We start from the raw sequence: 24272 nt of genomic DNA on the forward strand, positions 1-24272 counted from the left end.
TTTTGTAGGATTTTTGATCTTGTGAGCTTCTTTGATAGAGACTTTTTTTCAATGTGAGCTTTTTTGGCCCTAGTCCACATGGATCGGGACCAAGCCCTATGGGCCGGACCAAATTGACACCTCTAATACTTACCATTAATTTAGTTCTAATTGGATATTACCAACACTCTTCTTGTTACATTCATAACCAACTCCTCATTCAGACTTTTTTTCTAATTGATTGACATAAGGGATAAGGCTATGTGCAACCTTTATCTGTTTCTTATAGTACACTAATATTTTGAATTGTTACGTGGTTCTTCACCTTCATTGTAATTATATAATATATATAGGTTTACTTATAGCTTATATACATATTTATATTAATATATATATATATATATATATATATATATATATATATATATACATTTTAATATATATATATATATGTACATTTTAATATATATATATATATATATATATATATTTATACATTTTAATATATATATATATATAATATTTTGTTATAACTGAAAAAATATTTTATTGTAGTTTATACGTATATATATTATTTTATAATACTATTATTACTATTATTTTAATTGTTAACAGTAATTTCTTAATTATATATTTTATAAAAACTTTATTCATATGTATCTATATTTGTCTTTTTATACTAATATTATTATTATTTGTAATGAAAGAAAACATTATATATATATATATATATATATATATATTTTTTTTTTTTTTTGTGGAATAAAGAACTTATAATATAGTATTAATATATTATATATGAAGACTATGATATAGTAGAAATTTTGGTCTTACAATACTGAAATCAGAGTTTGAGATGTTAAAAAAAAACACTTACTGCACTTTTTAAGAATTTTGTAATTATAACTTGTTAGTTTGAAAATTTTGTTATGGTCAAATTATATTATTATTATTATTATTTTCTTTTTATATCTTAAATTAGTTTGGATGACTTGACTTATTATTCACTTACTTGAAATATTAAATTAATTTTTATAAACACTGTGTTATTTCTTAATTAGGTTTATACTTAAAAAATATAACTTTTTTCTTTCAAAATATTGACTTAATCCGATCCAACTTTTTGAAAAATGGGTTGAGTTGATTTCAGTTTAACATAAAAAATACAGCAACCCAACTTATTAGTTTTTTTTTTTTTTTTAACGAGTTAAGTGATATGTTTGTCCAAATTCCATCTCACTCAACTTCCAAATCTCCTAATAAATAAGCAATAAGCAATGTAATTACAATTCAAGACCTAGATTCCAAACAAATATATTTTACTAAAAAATTTATGTAATTTAATAATTGATATAAGTTGCATTAGTCTAATATGACCCTCCTCTAAATCTAAAATAATAAACTCTCAAAAATGTTGTCATAATCACGATGCCTACTTTAATGATTTTTTTATGAAATCAAATTTTAAAAACAATGATTATAAATGTTTTAAACAAAAGCTTTGTTATACTATCATTTCCTTTGTTTTTATTATGGAGTTGAGGAGCAAATAATGCATGCATAATGAGATGCAACATTATTTCTCAAAAAGTCAAAGGAAATCCGCAAAATTTGGTTATTCTCTCATGGGAAGAGAGAAGAAAGAGCACAATCCGTGTGGTTAATTGTTATGTCCGTGAAAAACTCCATTAAGCTAAAAGGGAAGCCAAAGCCAAATATGGCTGCAAATTCTAGTTAGAGGAACTTGTATTTTCTTCTCCGTTGTTGTTCAATGCCTTATTGTTTCAATCACAAGAAAAAAAGAAGAAACAAACATCAAATTCCTTTTGTCTCTTGATCGGCATTGAAGGGAGGGACAGAGGAGATTCAAAGAAAGCAGAAGCAGAAGCAATAGCAACCCTTCATTGTTGTTCTTCAGAAAAGTTCCCCTTTTCACAAAGAGTGGCATGATCATAAAACCCTTTTGAAAATAGCAAACATTAGAAAAGAAAGGTAAAAGATTTAACAACAGGGGTAGATAGTTAAAGGCAGAAAGTTTAGAGGACCCCTTGGAAAGACATTTGGTTTCTGGGTATATTTTTTTGTGGTTGATTTTATTGGAAGAGGTCAAAAAGGTGAAGAGTGTTTGGGAAAAAAAAGTTAAGGGAGAGTGATGTTGCTACAGAAGAATAATTGCGACAAGAAGGATGGGGTGAATGGAATAGTGGCAGTGGCAATAGATTCAGACAAGGGGAGCCAGAATGCACTAAAATGGTCCATTGATCATCTTCTCAGCAAAGGGTCACATGTAGTTCTCATTCATGTCAAGACCAAACCCTCTTCTCTTTCTCCATCGGTTTCTCTTGTGAACCATAGTAAGTGTTCGATATTATGTCCCATCCATGTTTTTTCAGCACATTGTATGAAACTTGCAATGAAAATGCATATCTTACATTAGATGAGATAGTTTCTTAAAAGCTGAGGTAAAGCTATCTATCTCTTTATTTTCTTCTTCTGAAAATGGGTTTTGAAAAACTGATCTGAATTTGACCGAAATAAGAATAATGGAGCACAAAATATAATACATATGAATTGTTGATTTTTTAGATTACAAAAGAAAGTTTCAGAAGGAGGGGAAAAGAAAAAGTAACATTTGTAGCCATGCATAGTAGGTCCTAGATTGTTTAGTGACTTTCTAGGTTGCAGGGGCAAATGGTATTGGTGATCATGCACTTGTTTGCAAGGACCCTGATGAACAAACCAAAGAAGTTTTCCATCCATACCGTGTATTCTGTGCACGGAAAGATGTAAGTTTTATTCTCTTTTTCTTGGAAAGAAAAGCCAAAAGTGGTGGAAAAGAACTCAAAAGTTTCACTTAGCTTTAGTCCCTTCTCTTGCTCCATTCTCCATTGTTCTTCTACAAGATTCAACTGTTTCCTCAACACGCTTTCATTTTGCATCCCAAATTCGTTTCACTCTAAAAGGTTGTGACATAAAAGTAAAGATGTTTCTGAACCAGACATAATTGATGAGAAAATAGAAGTTTGTAATGGTTTTCATTTTAGAATTATTGACGTTAATTTGAGTATCTCATCATTGTTTGTGTTTTTTTTGGCTATAGATACACTGCAAGGACGTCGTAATAGAAGATGTAGACGTAGCCAGAGCTTTAATTGAATATGCTTCTCAATATGCAATTGAGCATTTAGTCGTAGGCTCTTCAAACAAAGGTGGTTTTCTTAGGTGTGTTTCTGATAGACAATCCTAACATCTGTTCGCGTCTTGTTATTTGGTTGTCTCTCCCATTCTATCACATTTTATATACCAAAACATAAATAACTTAGGTTCTATTTGGACAAACATTTTATATTCTACAATAACTTTTGAGAGTGAAAAACGAGAATAAAAGTTAAAATAATCGATCTAATGAAAAAATAATTTATTTTAGGGTTAAATAGGTGTTTAGTCGTTAAACTTGGATGTCAAATTAAAATCCGTTCCTATCTTAAATTTTGATATATTTTAATCATAAATTTTAAAAATAAATAGATATAATATTTTTAACCTAAAAACATTAACTATTCTTACATAACAATGTTTTAAGTTAATATTTGAGATAAAATATGTTAAATGATGACCTAAATGTGGACTTATAACTTTATTTAACATTTAAAATAAATTAATATTATTGAGATAATATATATATATATATATATATATATATATATATATATTATTTTTTAAATTTGAAAATTTAAATGTATCGAGGTTTAGAAATGAAGTTATTCCAATTTTACATTAAAATTTAAAATTTAGAAATTAAAAATATATTTAACTCTTTAGAAGTAGTCCAAATGACAACTCTTAATGTTAATGTTTTCATTTGAACTAATGTCTGTGTACCTTGAAGTGCAATTCCACTCCTAAAGCAAGTTGCTTGAATTTCTATGTTGGGTTAGTTTACGTGTGCCATTTTTACCGAGGGATGAATTTTTGCATCAGAAGATTCAAGGTAGCAGATATTCCAGGAACAGTCTCAAAAGGGGCACCAGATTTCTGCACAGTATATGTTGTTGCTAAAGGGAAGATTCAATCCATGCGATCTGCTTCTCGTGCTGCTCCAACCTTTTCCCCTCTTCAAAACCAACTTACTCAACACAGTGGAAGATTAGACCTACCAGAACCACGTGTAGCCAGAGGTAACATTTAACTTATCTGTTCTGAAAAAGGTGCATTTGTAAATGTAAGCCTGTTTAATTTGCCATGATGTTGCTGAACGAGATATTCTGTTTCTTTTAGGGCTTGAAAGGAGGTCTTTTGAAGCACCACGCCGTATATCACAGGATGACTCAGATTCCTTCAGGTAATGACATTTATTGCATAATGCATGGCAAATTTTGTGTCTTATTTTTTCCTTTTTCATGCATGATTCAACAACTTTCACTTTGCATGATTAGCAAGTAACAAATTCTCCACGATCTAAAAGCAAAATGCTACTGGAATCAGGTCACCATTCACTAGGAGAGGAGTGAATAATGACAGGTATGGGGATATTCCGGAGCCAGAGACTGACATAAGTTTTGTAAGCTCTAGAAGATCAAGTACAGATCGCTTATTCCCATTGTATAACAACAACAACAACCACTTCCTAGATTCCAATCCCCGGCTATCATATAGCTCTGACATAGATGGAAATAATTATAGCTTTGAGTCAGTGCCTTTTGGAAGAAGGTCTATGGATATTTGCTCTGATTTCTCATCCTTCTCTCAAGACAGTGATGGCTTTTCCTCTGCATCACAAGGCATGGTAAGACATGCAACCAATGTGCATTTATTTCATCATAGGCCAAATAATTTTATGACACAGATAAATTTAGTTAGCCTAAACTACTACATTAAGCAAAGTTAATGGATTTAGACATTTTCAGTTTAACTGATGGTTTAGCGACAAATAGACAAATTTAAGGAGATAAGTTGCTCTGGTACTAAACCAAAGGGGTAGAATGTAGTTTGTCATAGAAACAAATGATCAAAGAGTCAAATAGTTCAGTTACTTACAATGTTTTTTATCTGGGTAAAGTATTTTTATTCCTATTTGCTACTCGTTGTGGATAAACATGTCTTGCAATTGTAGGATGACGTGGAGGCTGAAATGAGAAGACTGAAATTGGAGCTCAAGCAAACAATGGAAATGTACAGCAATGCCTGCAAAGAAGCACTCACCGCACAGCAAAAGGTACGATATTATGGCATCTGCTTCTGCATCTTGAAAGCACAAGATGGTCTGACTCTGAATGCTATGCAATGCATCACAGGCTGTGGAACTCCAACGCTGGAAATTAGAGGAAGAGAGGAGATTGGAGGAGGCAAGGCTTGCCGAAGAAGCTGCATTGGCGGTTGCAGAAAAGGAGAAGGCAAGATCAAAAGCAGCCATCGAGACAGCTGAGGCACAGAAGAGGATTGCAGAACTGGAATCACAGAAGAGAATCAGTGCTGAAATGAAAGCATTGATGGAAACAGAAGAGAAAAGAAAAGCAGTGGATGCTTTATCAGGCTCTGGTTTGAGGTATAGAAGGTACACAATTGAAGAGATTGAAGCTGCCACAAATTTTTTTGCTGAGTCACAGAAGATCGGAGAAGGGGGTTATGGTCCAGTTTATAAGTGCCTTCTGGACCATACACCTGTGGCAGTGAAGGTTCTACGTCCTGACGCAGCACAAGGAAGGTTACAGTTTCAAAGAGAGGTAATTAACCAGACAAACAAACTTATCCTTAAAATTGTGGTTGGTGAATCTAATTATGGTTCCAATATTGTGGTTTGAAAACCCTCTAAAATCATAATTATCCACACTGGCCTAGATTTTTCTGCACTTTTAATACTCACAACCAAATGTTACCATGATCACATCCACAATTTAAGTCTATATACTTTTTCATGAACATACAGGTTGAGGTACTGAGTTGCATTCGGCATCCAAACATGGTTCTCCTCATAGGAGCCTGCCCTGAGTATGGGTGCCTTGTGTATGAGCACATGGCCAATGGAAGCTTAGATGATTGCCTCTTCTGCCGAGGAAACAAGCCCCCAATTCCATGGCAACTGAGGTTCAAAATTGCAGCTGAAATTGGCACAGGGTTGTTGTTCCTCCACCAGACCAAGCCTGAGCCTCTTGTGCACAGAGACCTTAAACCAGCCAACATCTTGCTGGACAGAAACTATGTGGCCAAGATCAGTGATGTAGGTTTGGCCAGGCTAGTTCCACCCTCAGTGGCAGACAATGTGACACAGTACAGGATGACATCAGCTGCTGGAACATTCTGTTACATAGACCCTGAGTACCAGCAGACAGGGATGCTGGGAGTGAAGTCTGACATATACTCTCTTGGGGTCATTTTCTTGCAAATTTTGACAGCAAAACCTCCAATGGGTTTGACTCATAATGTTGAGAGAGCCATTGAGAAGGGAACATTTATTGATATGTTGGATCCAAAAGTGACTGACTGGCCAACAGAGGATTGCTTGATCCTTGCAAAGATTGCTGTTAGATGTGCTGAACTGAGGAGGAGAGACAGACCTGATCTTGGCAAAGAAGTGTTGCCTGAACTAAACAGGCTAAGAGAACTTGCTGAGAGCAATGATCACTTTTCAATGTTTGGTGGCTATGCTAGCCCTTCCAATCAGAGCCAAGTTTCTCTTCAATTGGTAAGGTTCTTTCTGATGATGTTCCAATTATTAAGGATCTTTGCATGTGTTTTTATGGACTTTTTGTGATGTTGTTATTGCTCATAATTGTTTATAAGCTTAAGTGATTATGAGTCCAGATTTCTTACTGAGTTTTGTTGGTTCTGTCCTCTATTAAGTATTACTAATGCAGTGATGTTGGTACTTTAAAATTTATTTTAATATATTTTAAAACATCAAAATTAATGTATTTTAGAGACACAGTAGAGGAATAACACAGAAAAAACCAACAAATAATCCAAATTGGTGATTGTTTTATGTTGAGTATCTTATTAGTTAATCCGTTTACCTAAACTTGATCTTGCTTATTTTGCATGACTCCTTTTGCAGGATGAAGCCAGTTCTTCACTTCCTCATTCTGGGGAGAGTTCATGAAACGCATTGACATTCAGTCAAAACAAGATCTTCCCTTTTCAGCAAAATAGACAGTGAGTTCGGTGGAAATGATCCCAAGGATAAAGTGTAAATTTCATAGGTAAATTGATGTAATAGCTTCCTTGAATCTTTCAATTTCTGCATGAGATTCTTTCACATTTCAATTTAGGTTGTAAAAGTAGAAGAGTATTGAATCCAAATTACTAAACCCAGTCTCTCTGGCCACTCATGAATTCTAGGCAAAATTATTCTATTTATTTAATTTTTGCTATTATTCATTTAACTGTGATTATTATTTATTAATTAATATAATTTATTCATTTATTTATCTCCGAAATCAACCACAAACAACACAAAAAAAGTTACGTAAACTTTAACTATTTTCACCTTATTTAATTACGTCATTTTAAAAATACTTTAATTAATATATAGATTTTACTTTTAGTGTCTTTCTTTTTATTCATGATATGAAGTGTCTAGCATTTTAGAAAAGAAATATTTTTTTTTAACAGTAATTGGTAGGGATGGCAACGGGGCGGGGCGGGTACGGGTATCATGATCCCATCCCCATCCCCATAATAAAAATTCATCCCCATCCCCAAAACGGGTATACAACTTTTGACCCATCCCCATCCCCACCGGGTAACGGGTATTTTCTTATACCCATACCCATACCCATTTTTTTATTGTTCCATATATCAATTAAATATTTTTTATAAAAAAAATTTAAAAATCACACCAACGGAATCATGATACTATCAAAATATTCAATATTAAAATAACATACTCTTTTTGATTTTCATGATGTCAAATATTAAGAAAAATATTATAATAGTATAAATCTCAAATTAAAGTATCAAATAACAACTAAATAAAATTCAAATAATTATATAAAAGCTAAAAAATTACACATTACTAAAATTTTATAATAACCAAAATATTTATTAATTTTACAAATGATCAGTGGTTTCATTTGCATTCGATCCACCTACACATAGAAAAAAAATGAAAAATTAGATATGATATAATAATTGAAATTGAAAATTTTAATTACTAGAATATAATGTACCTTCTTCATCAGATTCATTTTCACTCATGAGAACATCTTTTCTTTTTAATTTTTTAACACCTACAAACACCAAATGTAGAATATTAGATGAGAATTCACAAAAAATACTAACAAAAAATATTAATAAATTTGAGTAACTTACCTAGATGGTTTGAGTTCCATATCCAACTTCTTGTACACATCAAAGCCTCTATAGTAATATGATGAAGTCGACTACGGTGAGAAGTTAATATCTGACCACCAGTACTAAAAGCAGATTCAGAAGCTACAATTGTTATTGGAATAGCTAAAACATCCCTTGCAATTGCTTGAAGGGTTGGAAACTTTAACCCATTTGTTTTCCACCATGATAGGATATCAAATTCTTGTGCAACCGGCAAATTATCTTCTTCCAAGTAATAATCCAACTCTGTTTTCATAACTGTAGTTTTAGATTTTTTCTTTTTTGCCATAAACTCTAAAAATTCATTCGCATCATTATCAATATCCTTTCCCAACTCCAATGATGTAGCTCTATAAGAAGAAGTTTCATTCTTTTTTGATTGATATTCCAAAACCAAATCATAGCACATTTGACGAATCCTACTAAGTTTCAGATCAAAATCATTACCATACAATTTATAAAAATAATATTCTAACATGTCCATCTTGTACCTTGGATCTAAAACTGAAGCAATTGCCAATATGTTATATAACAAAAAACAAAGAGAATGAAAAATATGTTATATATATATATATATATATATATATATATTATATTATATTATATTATATTATATATTATATTACTATGTATATATATATTATATGTGTGAATATCTTATGTTTATATATATATAATTATTTATATATATTATATTATATTATATATTATATTATTATTACTATGTATATATATTATATGTGTGGATATCTTATGTTTATATATATATATATATATATATTTATAGATATATATTTATTTTAAGTATATATTATATTATATTATATAATAATATAAATATAATAATATATATTATATTATTATGTATATATATTATATGTATATGCGTAGATATTTTATGCTTTTATATATATATATATATATATATATATATATATATATTTCTTTTAAATTTTTATAAATTTGTTTATAAAAGATCTCACTAGTTAAATGATTAATTTGTTTTATACGTATATATTATATATATTATATTATATTATTATGTATATATATTATATGTATATTATATTATATTATATTATATTATATTATATTATATTATATTATATTACATGTATATGTGTAAATATATATATATATATATATATATATATATATATATATATATATATATATAAAAGTATATTTTATTTATATGTATATATACTATATTATATTATATTATATTATATTATATTTTATGTGTAAATATATTATTTATTTATATATATTTTTTAGATTATTTAATAAATTATAAATAGTTTAGTAATTTAAGCGGGGACGAGTATTTGGGCGGGTATATATATATTCCCATCCCCATCCCCATCCCCAGTTGAAAATTTCGGGTATTACTCATACCCATACCCATACCCATTCAAAGCGGGGATTCCCCGTCAAAACGGGGACGGGTTCAGGTGATACCCATGGGCACGGGTTTATTTGCCATCTTTAGTAATTGGTATGATTAAATAATGTTAAGTAACTTTTTTGACTAGTACCAAAGTTTGATCATTTTTCTTATATCTAAGTGATGAAATTCATTCCACGGATAATTTAATCTGTTGGTTTATGGAACATCTCCCGATCTTTATTAGAAAAGACCAAATTGAATGGATATTGTCGAATCGAGACTATTTTGGCAAACTATTCGTGTATTTAAGTCTGTATTGATGAGATAGATTTAAGGAAGAGTTTAAAGATAAATTGGTGTGGATTTGAGAGAATAAATGTATGTATTTTTTTAATAAATTTAGAGTGTAAAATAAGTGAATTTAAAAATAAATTTTATGAAAGTTAATTAATGATTTGATTGATATTATAAATTAAAAAAATTGTAATAAATAAAATTTAAAATTTACCAAAACACTCTTATAATAAAATTATAATAAATAAATTAAAAAAGTTAAAATTTAAGAATATTTTAATTATAGAAATTGTTATATATATAAATATATAAGTTAATAATAATATCTACATATATTATTAATTTGTAACACTATTTAATTATTATTAATTTTTATATACTTTTATTAATTAAAAATAATAATCATTTTATATATTATTAGTTATTATATATTAATATATTAATATATTAATCATTATATTTTAAAATAATATTTTAAAAATATTACATAAATATTATTAAATATATATAAGTATATTATATGTTATTTATTATCATAATTTATTATATATATATATATATATAATTTTATTTTATGTATTAACTTAATAACATTATAATATCATTATCTACTAATATAATATCATGCATATTTCAAAAATGCGTACACACATGCACAATAACATCTATATTTATGCTAGTAATAAATTATAATAAATAATATATATATATATATATATATATATATATATATATAATACTTATTATATTCATGTCAATCTTTGTATATGTGGGGATCGATTTGTGAGACATTTTTACAAATCTGTTGGTGTAAATATGTGTTCATCCTTTTAAACGAACATAATTTTAAATTCTCTCTGTCTCTTTAAATCAATTTCAACAGTGCTATCTACACAAAAGAACACCGCGTAAGGGTGATCATAGATTGAATTTTTAATGATCCAATTCACATCTATTTTAGATCCAAATAATTAGATCAAATTTTCAATCCAAATTTATTTTTTCAGCAAAACTACTTTGAATTTTTTTTTAAATCTTGATCCAAATATTTGGATCAAGATTTAAATCCAATTCAAAATATTTGAATTAAGTTCAAAATCTAGAATCCATTTTTTAATCAAACAAATTTATATTGAATTTTTAAAACTTGTGTCCTTAAGGTTGACATGATTGAATTTGGAAAAATTTTGGTCAAGGCCAACTCAGTTGAATATGTCCGAATTTTGGTCAGGCACAACTCGGTAAAATTTGGCTACATACAGCCAAATTTCGGATGGGGACGATGTGGCCGAGGATGGCGAATTCTGGGCCTCGGCCGACTCGGCAAAATTTTGGCGGAGATCGACTTGATTGGATTCAGCTGAATTTCGGCCAAGGCCGACTTAGCCTTATATGACCAAATTTCATCTAGGACCGACTTTGCCGCATACGACTAAATTGGTCTAGGGTCAACTGAGTCAAATTTCGGTAGGGACTAAATCTACTGAATTCAGCCTAATTTTGGCTGAGGCTGACTCGGTTGAATATAGCAAAATTTCGATTGCGACTGACTCAACCGAAACGAATAAATTTTGTCTAGGGCTGACCCAGCCGAATACCACCAAATTTGGGACACAATCGACTCAGCCAAATTTTTGCCGGGACTGACTCAACTGAATTCGGTCGTATTTTGGTCAAAATCGACTCAGCAAAATATTGCCAAATTTTAGTCGCGGCCAGCTTTGCCGAAACTACTAAATTTTGTCCAAGGCTGCCTTGGCCAAATACGGCCAAATTTGAGCCAATGCGACTTGACAAAATTTCAGTCGGGCCTGACTCAACGAAATTCGACCGAATTTCAATCAAGGTCGATGCTGTAGAATATCGACAATTTTCGGTCTTGATCGAATACAACCAATTTTTTTTTGGCGTTGACTCAGCCAAATTTCGACCAGGACCGGCTCGACTAAATCCGGTTGAATTTGGCAGCAGCCATCTCGACTGAATACCGCCAAATTTGGGTCAAGGCCGACTCGGCCAAATTTTCGTCGGCGCCGACTCGATTAAATCAACCAAATCTCGGTCAGAGACGACTAGGCTTATTACGACCAAATTTTGGTTCGGGACTGACTTAACCAATGCGATCAAATTTGGCTCGGGGTCAACTTGACCTAAGATGTCTAAATTTGGTCCAAGGCTGGGGACTAAATTTTGATCGAGGACGACTCGACTAAATTCGGCCGAATACGGTCAAATTTCGTACATGGCCGACTTTGCCGAATATGACCAAATTTGGGCCACACCAACTCGACTGAATACAGCCAAATTTGGGCTAGTCCATCTCGACCTTCAACCTAACCTAACTAAAAATTTAGATTGGATTTTTTGGATTATCCTTATTTGAAAATATGGATTTAGGGAATGGATATTCATCCATAAAATATATAAAATGTAGATCAGATCAAAATATTGATTCAATAAAATAGATTTTAAATGGATTGGATTTTTAATAAAATAGATCTTAAATAGATTGGACTTGAGCAAAAGTGAATTAGATAAAGGAAATTGGATCAGTGCACCCCATTATTTTTACATGCAATACCATATTATAATATCAAAATTATGTTGAAATGGTTTTATTGTGTTGTAAAGCTTTCGGTGTATTTTTGGTGGTGGTTGGTGGTACTGATGATGATGATGGGTGGAGTCCAAGGGTGGTGGTGAGAGGTGATTCCACTGCATTGCATTTTCAATAAGTTTTTGACTTATGTTTTCGGTTTCAGATTTATATTGTGCAATATTTGGAGACATCTTGATTATAGAATCTAAAACTTTAATTTTTTATTTATTTTGAAATATACAATTAAAAATATAAAATTTATATTTTAAAATGTATAATCTAAAATATAAATATATATTTCGAAATATATAATTTTGTTTTTTAATTCTACATTTCAAAATACAAATTTTATTTTTTGAATTTCAGATATTCATAATTCAAAATATATTTCTTTTTATACATTTGATCTCAAATGTATTTTCAAATTTAGAAATATATTTGTATAATTCAGAATGTGTTTTTAGAACATAATATTATGGAATGTGACATATGGAAATATTTTTAATTATATAATCCAAAAAATAAAAAATATAATAGTGAAAATGGAATACCTATCAACAATGATTCTAAAAAAAGAAAAGCAACGGGAGAGAGATAGTGTGGTGTTGCTATAAAAATGAAGAATAAATGGGAGAGGAGAAGAAAAGAAAATTTTATTTTATTTTTTGATGACGAGGGTGCAAGAATACTACAAGTTTGATGGAACAAGAGTGATTCAAAATCAGTTCCATGCTCATTTTCACGTGCCAAACACATATCAAATCATAGAAACTTAATGCAAAAGACAAGGTTATACGAGATACGAAAATGATATTTAGACATGGTTTTTGGATCCATTTTTTACATTGATGACGTGACAAGGTAGTTTAATTTTTTAAATTGAATTTCATTAAATGAAATTAAGTGTTGCACGTGCGGCAGTTTTGGAGGCAAAGGCAAAGGAGAGAAGTTTCTGGTAGAGAGAAGCATAGAACCATTGTGTCTGGCTTACAGGAGACAAAGGCTTGGAGAACTCATCGACGAGAACACCTCCACCAGAAGCGACTTCAACTGGATTCAAAGACACGTTCATCCAAACTGGTTTATTATAAGTTTCCTCTGATTCTATCCCACATCTTTCCCACCCTTTTTTCATCGTTCATGGTTTTGATAACCCATTGTTGATCTGTTTATTTTTTTGGAAGAGAGAACCTGCAGCCCAAGCATCTAAAGGTTTGATTTTTTTTGAAATTGAGAAGAAAAGTTGAAACATTGGATTTATTTAAGGAAAAAGTCATATTTTTGGCCGGTAGGAGTGATTGCAAGGGTTGGAGAATCATGTATTTTTGTTTGAATGGTTGCTTCATTCGTTGACGTTAATTGCGTTGTTGGTTGTGCGTGTAAAGTTTATTGTTGTAGGCTTAAGCTATTGTTGCCTTTCCATTTCATTATGGGTGATGTGAGTGGTTTTATGATATGTTTTTTCCTTAAGGAGTACAAAATGGACAGTAAATGTCTTCAATTTGTTGATTGTAGTGAGGAGAAAAAGGTATGTTATTTTTTACCGTTGCATTGATTTTTTTTTTGAATTTTTGTGAATGACCTAAAAGGATGATTTGTTATATAGATATTTTTTTGTCACTCTTGCAAAGCGAAATATATTGGTGCTTTGAATGATAAATTAAGTGTGCAACAGAAGGAGTATATTGCAGGCACACCATTTTGGTGGTTCACCATGTTAAAGGAATTAGTGAAGATAAGTAGGAATGTTCTATCTCATTTATGTTATAAATGGGTTGAAAGAAAGGGTGGTTTTGATGTTGGTGGCCAAGTGGTGAAATTTAATTTATTAGACATTTGTTTAGGGTTAGGGTTAAGGGATTGGGAGAAAAAATTGATTTAAATGACAAAGTTGTGGAGAGTGACAGTTGGAATATTTTTAGGTCTGAATGAGTTAATGTTAAGTTGATATATGATTTTCTGATGAAACTTGATGATGATGTTGGTGGTGCAAAAGTATTTTGCAGGCTAAATATTTTGTTAAGAATATCAGAGTTCTTGTTGCCAAATAAAAAGGGTAGTGTTTTTTCCATAATTTTTAAGATAGTGATGATATGAAAAGTATTGGAAAATATAATTGGGGTACATTAGTGTACGAGTATTTGGTTGGTAGCTTGTGTAGTGCTTCGTTGGCATTGAAGAATTAATCAAGTCTAAGTCATTTTCATGTTGTAGGATGTGTGTATCTGCGTCAGGTAAAATGATTAATGTTTGTTATTGTTATTAAGTGATGGTTGTGATTTTGAATAATTTGATGTTAATATTTATTTGTTTTTGTTGCAATTATGGTCATTTGATCATTTGCTTGTTTGCAACTCAAAGTTCAAGTGCCGGATGAACAAGTTCCCGTGATTGTTGCATTGGATGAATGTGACAGTGGGTGACAATATCATAAACAGTGCGTTTGATAAGGATATGGTGCGGACATGCTTAATAATATAAGTTGTGTTTGAAGTTTGTTATTGGTTTGACTTCATAATTGTGTGTTGTTTTGTACAAGCTATTGTTGATGTGATAGTGTTAAACGAAGAACTTGGTCATGTTGTTGTAAAAGAAGCATTTGAAGAATTTGACATTGTCTATAGAAAAATAAGATGTAAAGGAGAAGTAAAAAGTTAAGCGTCTTCTACACTATCATGAAGGGGAGATAGTTGATCTGGAACATTCTATTTCTGAATTGGAAGAATTGGTTGCAAAATGGAAGGGTGAGAAACGAATGGATGAGACCTAAAATGATGATGCTGATGACGATTTTGTTGATGACAAAATGGTGAATGACCCTCCCATTGAGCCAGTTCAAGATGAAACGAGTGTTGAAAATGATGATGGTGGACAACATAGCAATATGTATGACCATGAAGGCCCAACCTTGAAGACGGTACAAGAGTCATGCCAAAAGAACACTATTTTCTATTTATGAAAAGAAAAAGAAGTTGAAATTACTAACATTGGGTTGAAGTTGTTGGGAAGTGAGAAGTACATATAGGTAATAATCATTTTTAGTTCTTCCTTTTGTATTAATGGAATTTATGGTATGAAACATTATATAATTGTGTCCATGTAATCCATGGTTAATGACTTTGATATGGCCGTTGTTATTTTTTTCATATCATTGCAATGTATTTTTGTATGTGGAGTTGTAGATAACAATATTAAGTTCTTCATCAAAATTTGTAACGCAACTCCCCAAATATGTCCCTTGTGGTCCCCACAAAATAATGACAGCATCAACGAATGGAATGTTGTATACCATAAATCGTGTATGTTTACCAAAATATCCATCACTACTCCCCACTTAGTCCCTCTATACTCCCCACTTACATTATAAGTCAGTCTTAGGGAATTTTGAAAAAGGGCTACGGTCCACATAACCCATTAGTGAATCTTGTTGGCGAAAGATGATTTTGTACCATATTAAGGTGAGTGTGATGATCTTCTCTTTACCATAAACTTTGTAATTCATTAAATAGTTGGTACTGAAAACCAAAATATTCATTGCAACTCTCCACTTAATTCTTCTCTACTCCCCATTTACTTACAAAGTCAAACTTTAGACAATTTCAAAAAGACCCACTGGCCACATAACCTAGTACTGAATCTTCTGTTCATGGAAATGATTTTGTACTATATTAAGGTTAGCGTGAGGATATTATGTTCACAATCAAGTTTGAAATTCATTTAAAAATAGGAATGATGACCAAATTATCCATCACAACTCTCCACTTAATACCTTTGTACTCCCCACTTATGTTATGAGTAATTCATGGCATATTTAAAATAAGGCCAACCATCTACATTACCTAATAGTGAATATTTTCTTCATGAAATTATTGTTGGTATCGCACAGCGGAATGTTTGAGCGTGCGGATAAAACCAAGAGAGGGGTGAATTGGTTTTTAAGAAATAAAATTAATATTTTAAGTTTTTCCAAAATTTATCAATTGGGTCAATAAATAATTTGTTTAAACACAATAATAGATGAAATAAAGAGATAGAGAAGAAGATTGAACACAAGTATTTATACTGGTTCGAATCAAAAGACCCTACGTCCAGTTGTTAATCTCTCAAAAACGAGATTAACTAAATCACTAATAAGTAACAGATTTACAATCAAATATTAAGAGTGTAAGGAAAGAAAACACCTCTCTTGAATCACACAAGAGATGAACACCTTTCTCTGAATCACACAGAGAACCTTGACCTTAGCTTTCCTAGCAACAGCAGCAGCACTCAATCTCCTAGAACACCTCTCAGGAAAAGTTATCGCTCTACCCATACTAGGTTTTTCAAAGCTTCAATTGAGAACACTCAGAGAACTCTCTTGTAGTCACAACACTAGTACTCTAGCTTCTAAAAAAGGTAAGTGAGAAGTAACTCTGAGGTTCCTTAAATAGGGATTCCAAAAATTAGGTCAAAAAGCTGAACAGTCGCGCCCAATTGACCAGGATAATCGATTATCACTAGTGATAATCGATTATTCCAGTGTGGTTTATGAAAAACAAATTTTTGAGCAAATAATCGATTATCAGAGGTGATAATCGATTATTTCAGTGCTTTCTTGAAAAAATTGGTTCAGCTCAGGATAATCGATTATTCTAAGTGATAATCGATTATCACTTTGATTTTTCGAGAAATACCAGAATTTTCTTGTACAATACTAATTCTAACTAATCTAATTACATTTTACAAGATAGCTTTAAACATAACAACACATGGTCTTCATATTGACTTCCAGATGGCTTTCAGGCTTCTTTTATCATCATCAAAATCTTGCTTCAGCATTTAGACTTGTATTACTTGTATTGTTTTGGCCAACAATCTCCCCCTTTTTGATGATGATCAAAACAATATGTTTAAAGTATCTGTAATCAAAATATCTTACAAGTAGATTTGTTAGTAGCACTATTTGGGTTAAACTTTTAAACTTTTTCTCCCCCTGTTTTGATCATATGAAAAAAAAAAGTTTCAATAAAGAAGCTCCCCCTTAATCAGGAAATGGTAAAGAATAACAAGACAAATATACTTTTATTGAAAAGAGATACTAAAACTAGAAAACATATTACAATTGCACAAAAAATAGACGATGATGTAGACTTTTAAAAGTCTTGACTCATGTCATCATCTTCCTCATATTTATCAAATTTATGTTCTAAGTTAGAGATCCTAGAATCTAATCCTCTAATTAAGCCGGTGACTTCTTCATGTCTGTTAGTGGATGGAAGAAAGAATTCTTCAAGTCTCTGGTTGAGATTTAAAATGTGATCCTCTAAAGAAGAGGATGAGCCACCAACACCACTGGATGATCCAATATGTGTGTCAACAGGAAGGCATATCATCCTTGTGAATGTAGGTATTCCCAAAAGGAATAAATTTCATCTGCTTCAAGGAGTTTTCCACAATTTTGTTTGCCGTAGTGGTCTTATGAGACTGTTCATCAGAGACATTCACCCCTTTATACTCACAAATATGAGAGATGAGTAAGGAATACGAGGGAGGATATTGAGGCAATCTCTTGGCTTTGAGCACGGTGTCAAGAATGATGCTTGACCAATAGATAAGAATGTGGTTGAGCATGGCATAAATGATCATGAGATCTGCTTCACTGCACTGTGCATGGTTTGTACCACGTGGACATAGAATCCAAACAATGAGATAGTGAAGTAGACGCTCATCGATTTTGAGAGGTCCAGCTAGCAATTGACGGCCAATTTCTTGATCTGGGCGTCGCATAAAGGATCTATATGCAAAAATTCTGTTGAACCCTTCAATGCCAGCCGTGAGGATTGGGGATGTGCCATCATGAATGGGAAATTGTGCAACATTTTCCCAAATATCATCATCTAGAATAATGTCGACACCTTTCACCTTTGTGAACCCAACTCCATCTCTGAATTTGTAATTGAAGTAGAAGGCTCGTACCAAATCAGGGTAGTAGATGCCTTACATCTCTGTGAAGAATTTCACACCTTGTTCAGCCAGAAAATTTTGAATTGTGAAATGGCGATTTACAAACCATTGATTAGAGGGGTTTGTCTTTCCACAGTGTGATGAATTCAGACTGCCTTTCTTCATTCGAAATCCATCCTTCAATGGAAGCTGTTCGAGGTGCAGTTGAGGGTTGAGAGGCACAAGATGCAGTCCTTCTGCGTGTAGGAATCTTTCTACGAGAGGATTCAGCCATGGTTGAAGTAAAGGAGAGGGAAGCTTTTGTGAGTTTTTGAGAAAATGAGAAAATGAGAAAATGAGAAAATGAGAAAACTTTGAGTGTTGATGGAGAGAAAAGAGTGTTCTGGTGACAAAAATGGCTCATATTTATAGAGAAGAGTCTCCAACGGTCATATACACGCGATTTGATGCAAATCTAGCCGTTACAACGGCTAGTTTTTAAAATTATTTGGTCCAACGACGTGTAATAATCAATTATCCTAAGATGATAATCGATTATTGGTTCATGTTCTGGGCAAAATATGAGTCCTGACGAGCTGATAATCGATTATCCTAAGTGATAATTGATTATTCCAATGAGTTTTTGATTTTTGGCTTAGAATTAAGGATAATCGATTATTGCCCCAAATAATCGATTATTACAGAACATTTTTGAATTTTAAGGCTGAGAAGTTTAAGGATAATCGATTATGTCCCCAAATAATCGATTATTCCAGAATGCTTTGGAAATTTTTAAGAGTGTCTGATAATCGATTATTGACTCTTATAATCGATTATTGACGCTATTTTTTGGATTTTTAAGAATTTTGAGTTTTTGGCAATTTAAGAGATCTCTAATATGCCTAAGTCTCTTCTTAGTTCATAAAATCTATCTTTAGCTAAAGGTTTAGTAAAGATATCAGCTAGTTGGTGCTTTGTATCTATGTATTCTATCTCACAATTTCCTTTATTAATGTGATCTCTTAGGAAATGAAGCCTTATTTCAATGTGCTTTGTCCTAGAGTGCATTATGGGATTTTTGGTTAAATTAATAGCACTGGTATTATCACATTTCAGAGGTATGTGATTTAGAAAGATATTATAGTCTTCTAGTTGTTGTTTCATCCAAAGAATTTGAGCACAACAGTTTCCAGCTGCTATGTATTCAGCCTCTATAGTTGACAAAGCCACACAAGCTTGTTTCTTCGAGTGCCAAGAGACTAATGAACTACCTAGGAGGTGACAGGTACCACTGGTACTTTTCTATCTATTTTACAGCCACCATAATCAACATCTGAATAGCCTATCAAATTAGGAGATGCTCCTGAAGGATACCAAAGTCCAAAACATGCAGTTCCTTTTAAGTATTTTAAAATTCTTTTTACTGCAGTAAGATGTGATTCTTTTGGATTGGCTTGAAAACGAGCACACACACATACATATTACATAATATCAGGCCTACTTGCAGTAAGATATAGCAAAGAACCTATCATGCCTCTAAACATAGTTTGATTTACCTCTATTCCTGATTCATCTTTGTCTAAGTAGCAGGAGGTTCCCATAGGAGTACTTGCTTCCTTAGCAGTATCCATTCCAAATTTCTTAAGTACTTCTTTACAGTACTTAGATTGAGAAATGAAAGTTCCATTTTCCTTTTGCTTAATTTGAAGACCCAAAAAGAATGTCAATTCTCCCATCATTGACATTTCAAACTCTCCCTGCATTATGCTTGCAAAGCCTTTATATAGTGAACTATCAGTAGACCCAAATATTATGTCATCTACATAAATCTAAACTAGCAAAATATGCTCATTTACTCTTTTAATAAACAGAGTTAAATCAATTTTACCTCTTTCAAAATCATTTTCTAGCAAAAATGTACTTAATCGTTCATACCAAGATCTAGGTGCTTGTTTTAATCCATACAATGCTTTCTTTAATTTATAAATGTGATTAGGAAACTTATAGTCTTCAAAGCCAGATGGTTGTTCAACATACACATTTTCTTTTATAAATCCATTTAAAAAAGCACTTTTGACATCCATCTGATATAGTTTGAATTTCATGAGAGAAGCATAGGCAAGAAGTAAACGTATAGCTTCTAACCTGGCAACTGGAGCATAAGTCTCATCATAGTCTATACCTTCTTCTTGTCTGTATCCTTTTGCTACAAGTCTGGCTTTGTTTTTAGTGATGTTTCCATCCTCATCCAGCTTGTTTCTGAACACCCATTTTGTTCCTATGACTTGGTGTGAATCATCCCTAGGAATGAGTTCCCAAACTTCATTCCTTTCAAATTGATTCAGCTCTTCTTGCATTGCTATGCACCATTGATCATCTTGAATAACTTTGTCTACACTTTTGGGTTCTATTTGTGAAACAAAGGCAACAGTCATACAGAAATTTGACATATTTCTAGTAACAACTCCCTTTGATATATCTCCAATGACATTTTCTAGAGATAATCCTCTAGGTGATTTCCAGCTTTTGGCAAGATCTTCAGGTTCAGTCAGTGGATTTTCATTTAGATACATCTCATCAAGGGCTTCTTTGAAATATTCTTCATCACCTGCATTTGTTTTATTTGACTCAAGAGGATTCTCCTCAAGGTCCATAATTTCATCAAAAACAACATGCACAGATTCTTCCATATTCAAGGTTCTTTTATTAAATATCCTATAGGCTTTACTAGTTAATGAATATCCTAAGAAAATAGCTTCATCAGCTTTAGAATCAAATTTACCCAAATTTTCTTTTCCGTTATTTAGAACAAAGCATTTGCATCCAAATATTTTTAAATGTGCTACATTAGGCTTTCTTCCTTTAAACAATTCATAGGGGGTAACTTTTAAAATTGGTCTAATGAGCATTTTATTTAATACATAACAAGCAGTGCTCACAGCATCAGCCCAAAAATATTTAGGCACATCATATTCGTTCAACATTGTGCGAGCTAATTCTTCTAAAGATCTATTTTTCCTTTCTACAACTCCATTTTGTTGAGGAGTTCTAGGTGCAGAAAAATTATGCATAATTCCGTTTTCTTCACAAAAGTTTTCAAATAATTCATTTTAAAATTCTCCACCATGATCACTTCTTAAAACTTTAATTTTCAAATCTTTTTCATTTTGAACTGCTTTTGCAAACTTTTTAAAAGCTTTAAATGCCTCACTTTTTAGTGTGAGAAAGAAAGTCCATGTATATCGTGAGTAATCATCAACAATAACAAGAGCATAATAATTTCCTCCAAAGCTTTTTGTCCTTGAAGGACCAAACAAATCCATATGCAAAAGTTCTAAAGGTTTTGATGTAGAAATTACATTTTTTGAATGAAATGAAGATTTTACTTGTTTTCCTTTTTGACATGCATCACATAGTTTATCTTTTTCAAACTTTATTTTAGGCAATCCAATTACTAATTCTTTAGAAATCAGTTTGTTTAATTGTTGCATGTTAATATGAGCAGCTCGTTTATGCCATAACCAGGGATTTTCTTCTTTAACAACCAAACAAGATATATCACTAGATGATGCATTATCAAGATCAATCAAGTAAATATTATTGTGTCTCATACCTTTTAAGGCTATTTCTTTGGAGTCCTTTTGATGAATAGTGTAGTAATCACTCTCAAATATTACTTTGAGTCCTTTATCACATAATTGGCTTATACTGAGAAGATTGTGTTTTAGTCCTTCCACATATAGTACATCCTTGATCTCCAAAGTATTTCCTCCTCCTACATCACCTGTTCCAAGTATTTTTCCTTTGTTGTTATCCCCATAAGTGACAAATCCTTGTTCCTTCTTTTTAAAGTTCTTAAACTTCTTTTTATCTCCAGTCATGTGTCTTGAACAACCACTGTCAAGATACCACATTGATCTTCTGGATTTAGAAGTCATCTGCAAAATAAGGAAATAATTCATTTAGGTCCCCAACAACTTGTTTGGGTCCTTGGGGTTAGAAAAAATATCTAGTTATGAACATGAACCCAATGATATTTCTTATTAGGAACACCAAAATGTTTGATATTGCATTTGTTTGAAGTATGACCCTTTTTCATGCAATAAAAACATATAGCAGTACATGCATATGTATTCATAGAATGATATGTTCCTTTTTCTACCCAAACTCTATGAGTTCTTTTAGTTTTATTTTTAAAACTATGATTATGAGCATGCTTGGTCTTATTTAGGTTCTTCTTGATTTTAAACTTTTCACAGTTTTTATTTTCTAAAGCATCTTCAAGATGTTTTTCCAAAATACATATATCAAACATGTAACTTTTACATGAAGCACATTCAACAGTTTCTTTATTTTCTAAATTTGAAATTTTATTTTTCAAAATTTCTTTTTCTTCAAGAGACTTTTCAAATTTACTTTGCAAATCTTTAAAATCAGATTTTAACTTTTTATGAGCAGTATCCAATTTACTAGATTTAATAAGTAATTGTTGAAAAGCATCATACAAATCATCATAGTCATTTTCATGGTAAGTAGAATTTACCTCACTGTCAGAATCATCATGATTAACCATCAAACATAGATTTGCTTCTTCAGTTTCAGAATCACTAGAATTTGATGAGCTTGAGGCATTGTCTTCCCAAGCTATGTATGCTTTCTTTTTGAAAAATTTTCTACCCTTCTTTTCTTCACTTTTCTTTGAATTTGGGCAATCATCTTTGACGTGTCCAGATTCTCCACATCCGTAGCATTTGAAATTTGAGGATGATCCTTGATTATCCTTCTTGTTGCTCTTGAATTGATTTTTGCCTTTGGCCTTCATGAATTTTGTAAATTTCTTAATCATAAGAATAAGATTTTCATCATCATCCGAATCTTCTTCTTCCTTTTTCTTTTTGCCTTTAATCACTTCGGTTTTAAAGGCTATGTTCTTCTTTCTTCCAATATCTTCTTCATCATTTAATATGCCTAGTTCAAGCTCATGTTCTCTCAGCTTTCCAAACAGAGTCGCCATCGTCATTGTCGCAAGGTTTTGTGACTCCGTGATGGCAGTCACCTTCGGCTGCCAAGTCCTGTTCAAGGATTTAAGCACTTTTATATTTAATTCATCAGTGTCAAAAGTTTTACCTAGACCTATGAGATGATTGACGATATGTGTGAATCGTTTTTGCACATCGTATATAGTTTCTCCTTGCTGCATCCGAAACATTTCGTATTCTTGTATCAAGGAGTTCTTGCGTGCTCTTTTCACATCGTCTGTTCCTCTTCACTTTAAACCTGTACGCCCTCATCAACCTCTCCTCCATCATCCTCATTTTGAACCTGGACACCCTCCCTCACATCACCTTCTTCCACAACAGGATGATATTCTAACAGATTCACTACCTCAGCTTCATCTACTTTGTGAACCACATACAGATGTACTTGACCATTAAGAGTGGCAATATTCACCATATGACATGCCCCTCGGTCATCAGACAACAACTCCAATCTACCCTCCAAAACAGATCCTCCACCCACTGCATACCATATCTCCTTCACATTTGCATAACCCATCTCCTTCAAAATACCCAAAATCTCGAAATAGCTCCATCTATCTGGGTCACATGCCAAAGTACTTAATTGTCCAACATATTGTAGTGACCCATTGCTCTCAAACCTCCCACCATGATGAAAAACAACTTCGAAATGGTCGTCCATACCAACAATAACATATAAATACTACCCTGCGAAATCCCATTTGACCCAAACAAAGCA

At 32.0% G+C, this 24272-nt stretch overlaps 1 protein-coding gene across 2 annotated transcripts; it reads left to right on the plus strand.

Moving 5' to 3' along the window:
* Nucleotides 1–1688: 1688 nt before the first annotated feature.
* LOC114193781 (U-box domain-containing protein 52-like) lies at nucleotides 1689–7332 on the plus strand. Of its 2 annotated transcripts, none has more exons than XM_028083715.2 (10): nucleotides 1689–2333; nucleotides 2665–2765; nucleotides 3080–3201; nucleotides 3961–4157; nucleotides 4258–4321; nucleotides 4465–4765; nucleotides 5093–5194; nucleotides 5274–5702; nucleotides 5906–6661; nucleotides 7031–7332. In XM_028083715.2, exons 1-10 carry the CDS (start codon nucleotides 2132–2134, stop codon nucleotides 7073–7075), a joined length of 2319 nt encoding a protein of 772 aa, XP_027939516.1. In that variant the 5' UTR covers nucleotides 1689–2131; the 3' UTR covers nucleotides 7076–7332. The 2 variants fall into 2 exon arrangements, with proteins under 2 accessions (XP_027939516.1, XP_085521459.1); XM_085665333.1 differs by having other exon boundaries at nucleotides 3964–4157.
* Nucleotides 7333–24272: the final 16940 nt, after the last annotated feature.

Source organism: Vigna unguiculata, chromosome 8, assembly GCF_037176805.1.
Source record: "Vigna unguiculata cultivar grain cowpea cultivar isolate G323 ecotype 2 chromosome 8, ASM3717680v1, whole genome shotgun sequence".
Lineage (NCBI taxonomy): Eukaryota > Viridiplantae > Streptophyta > Magnoliopsida > Fabales > Fabaceae > Vigna > Vigna unguiculata.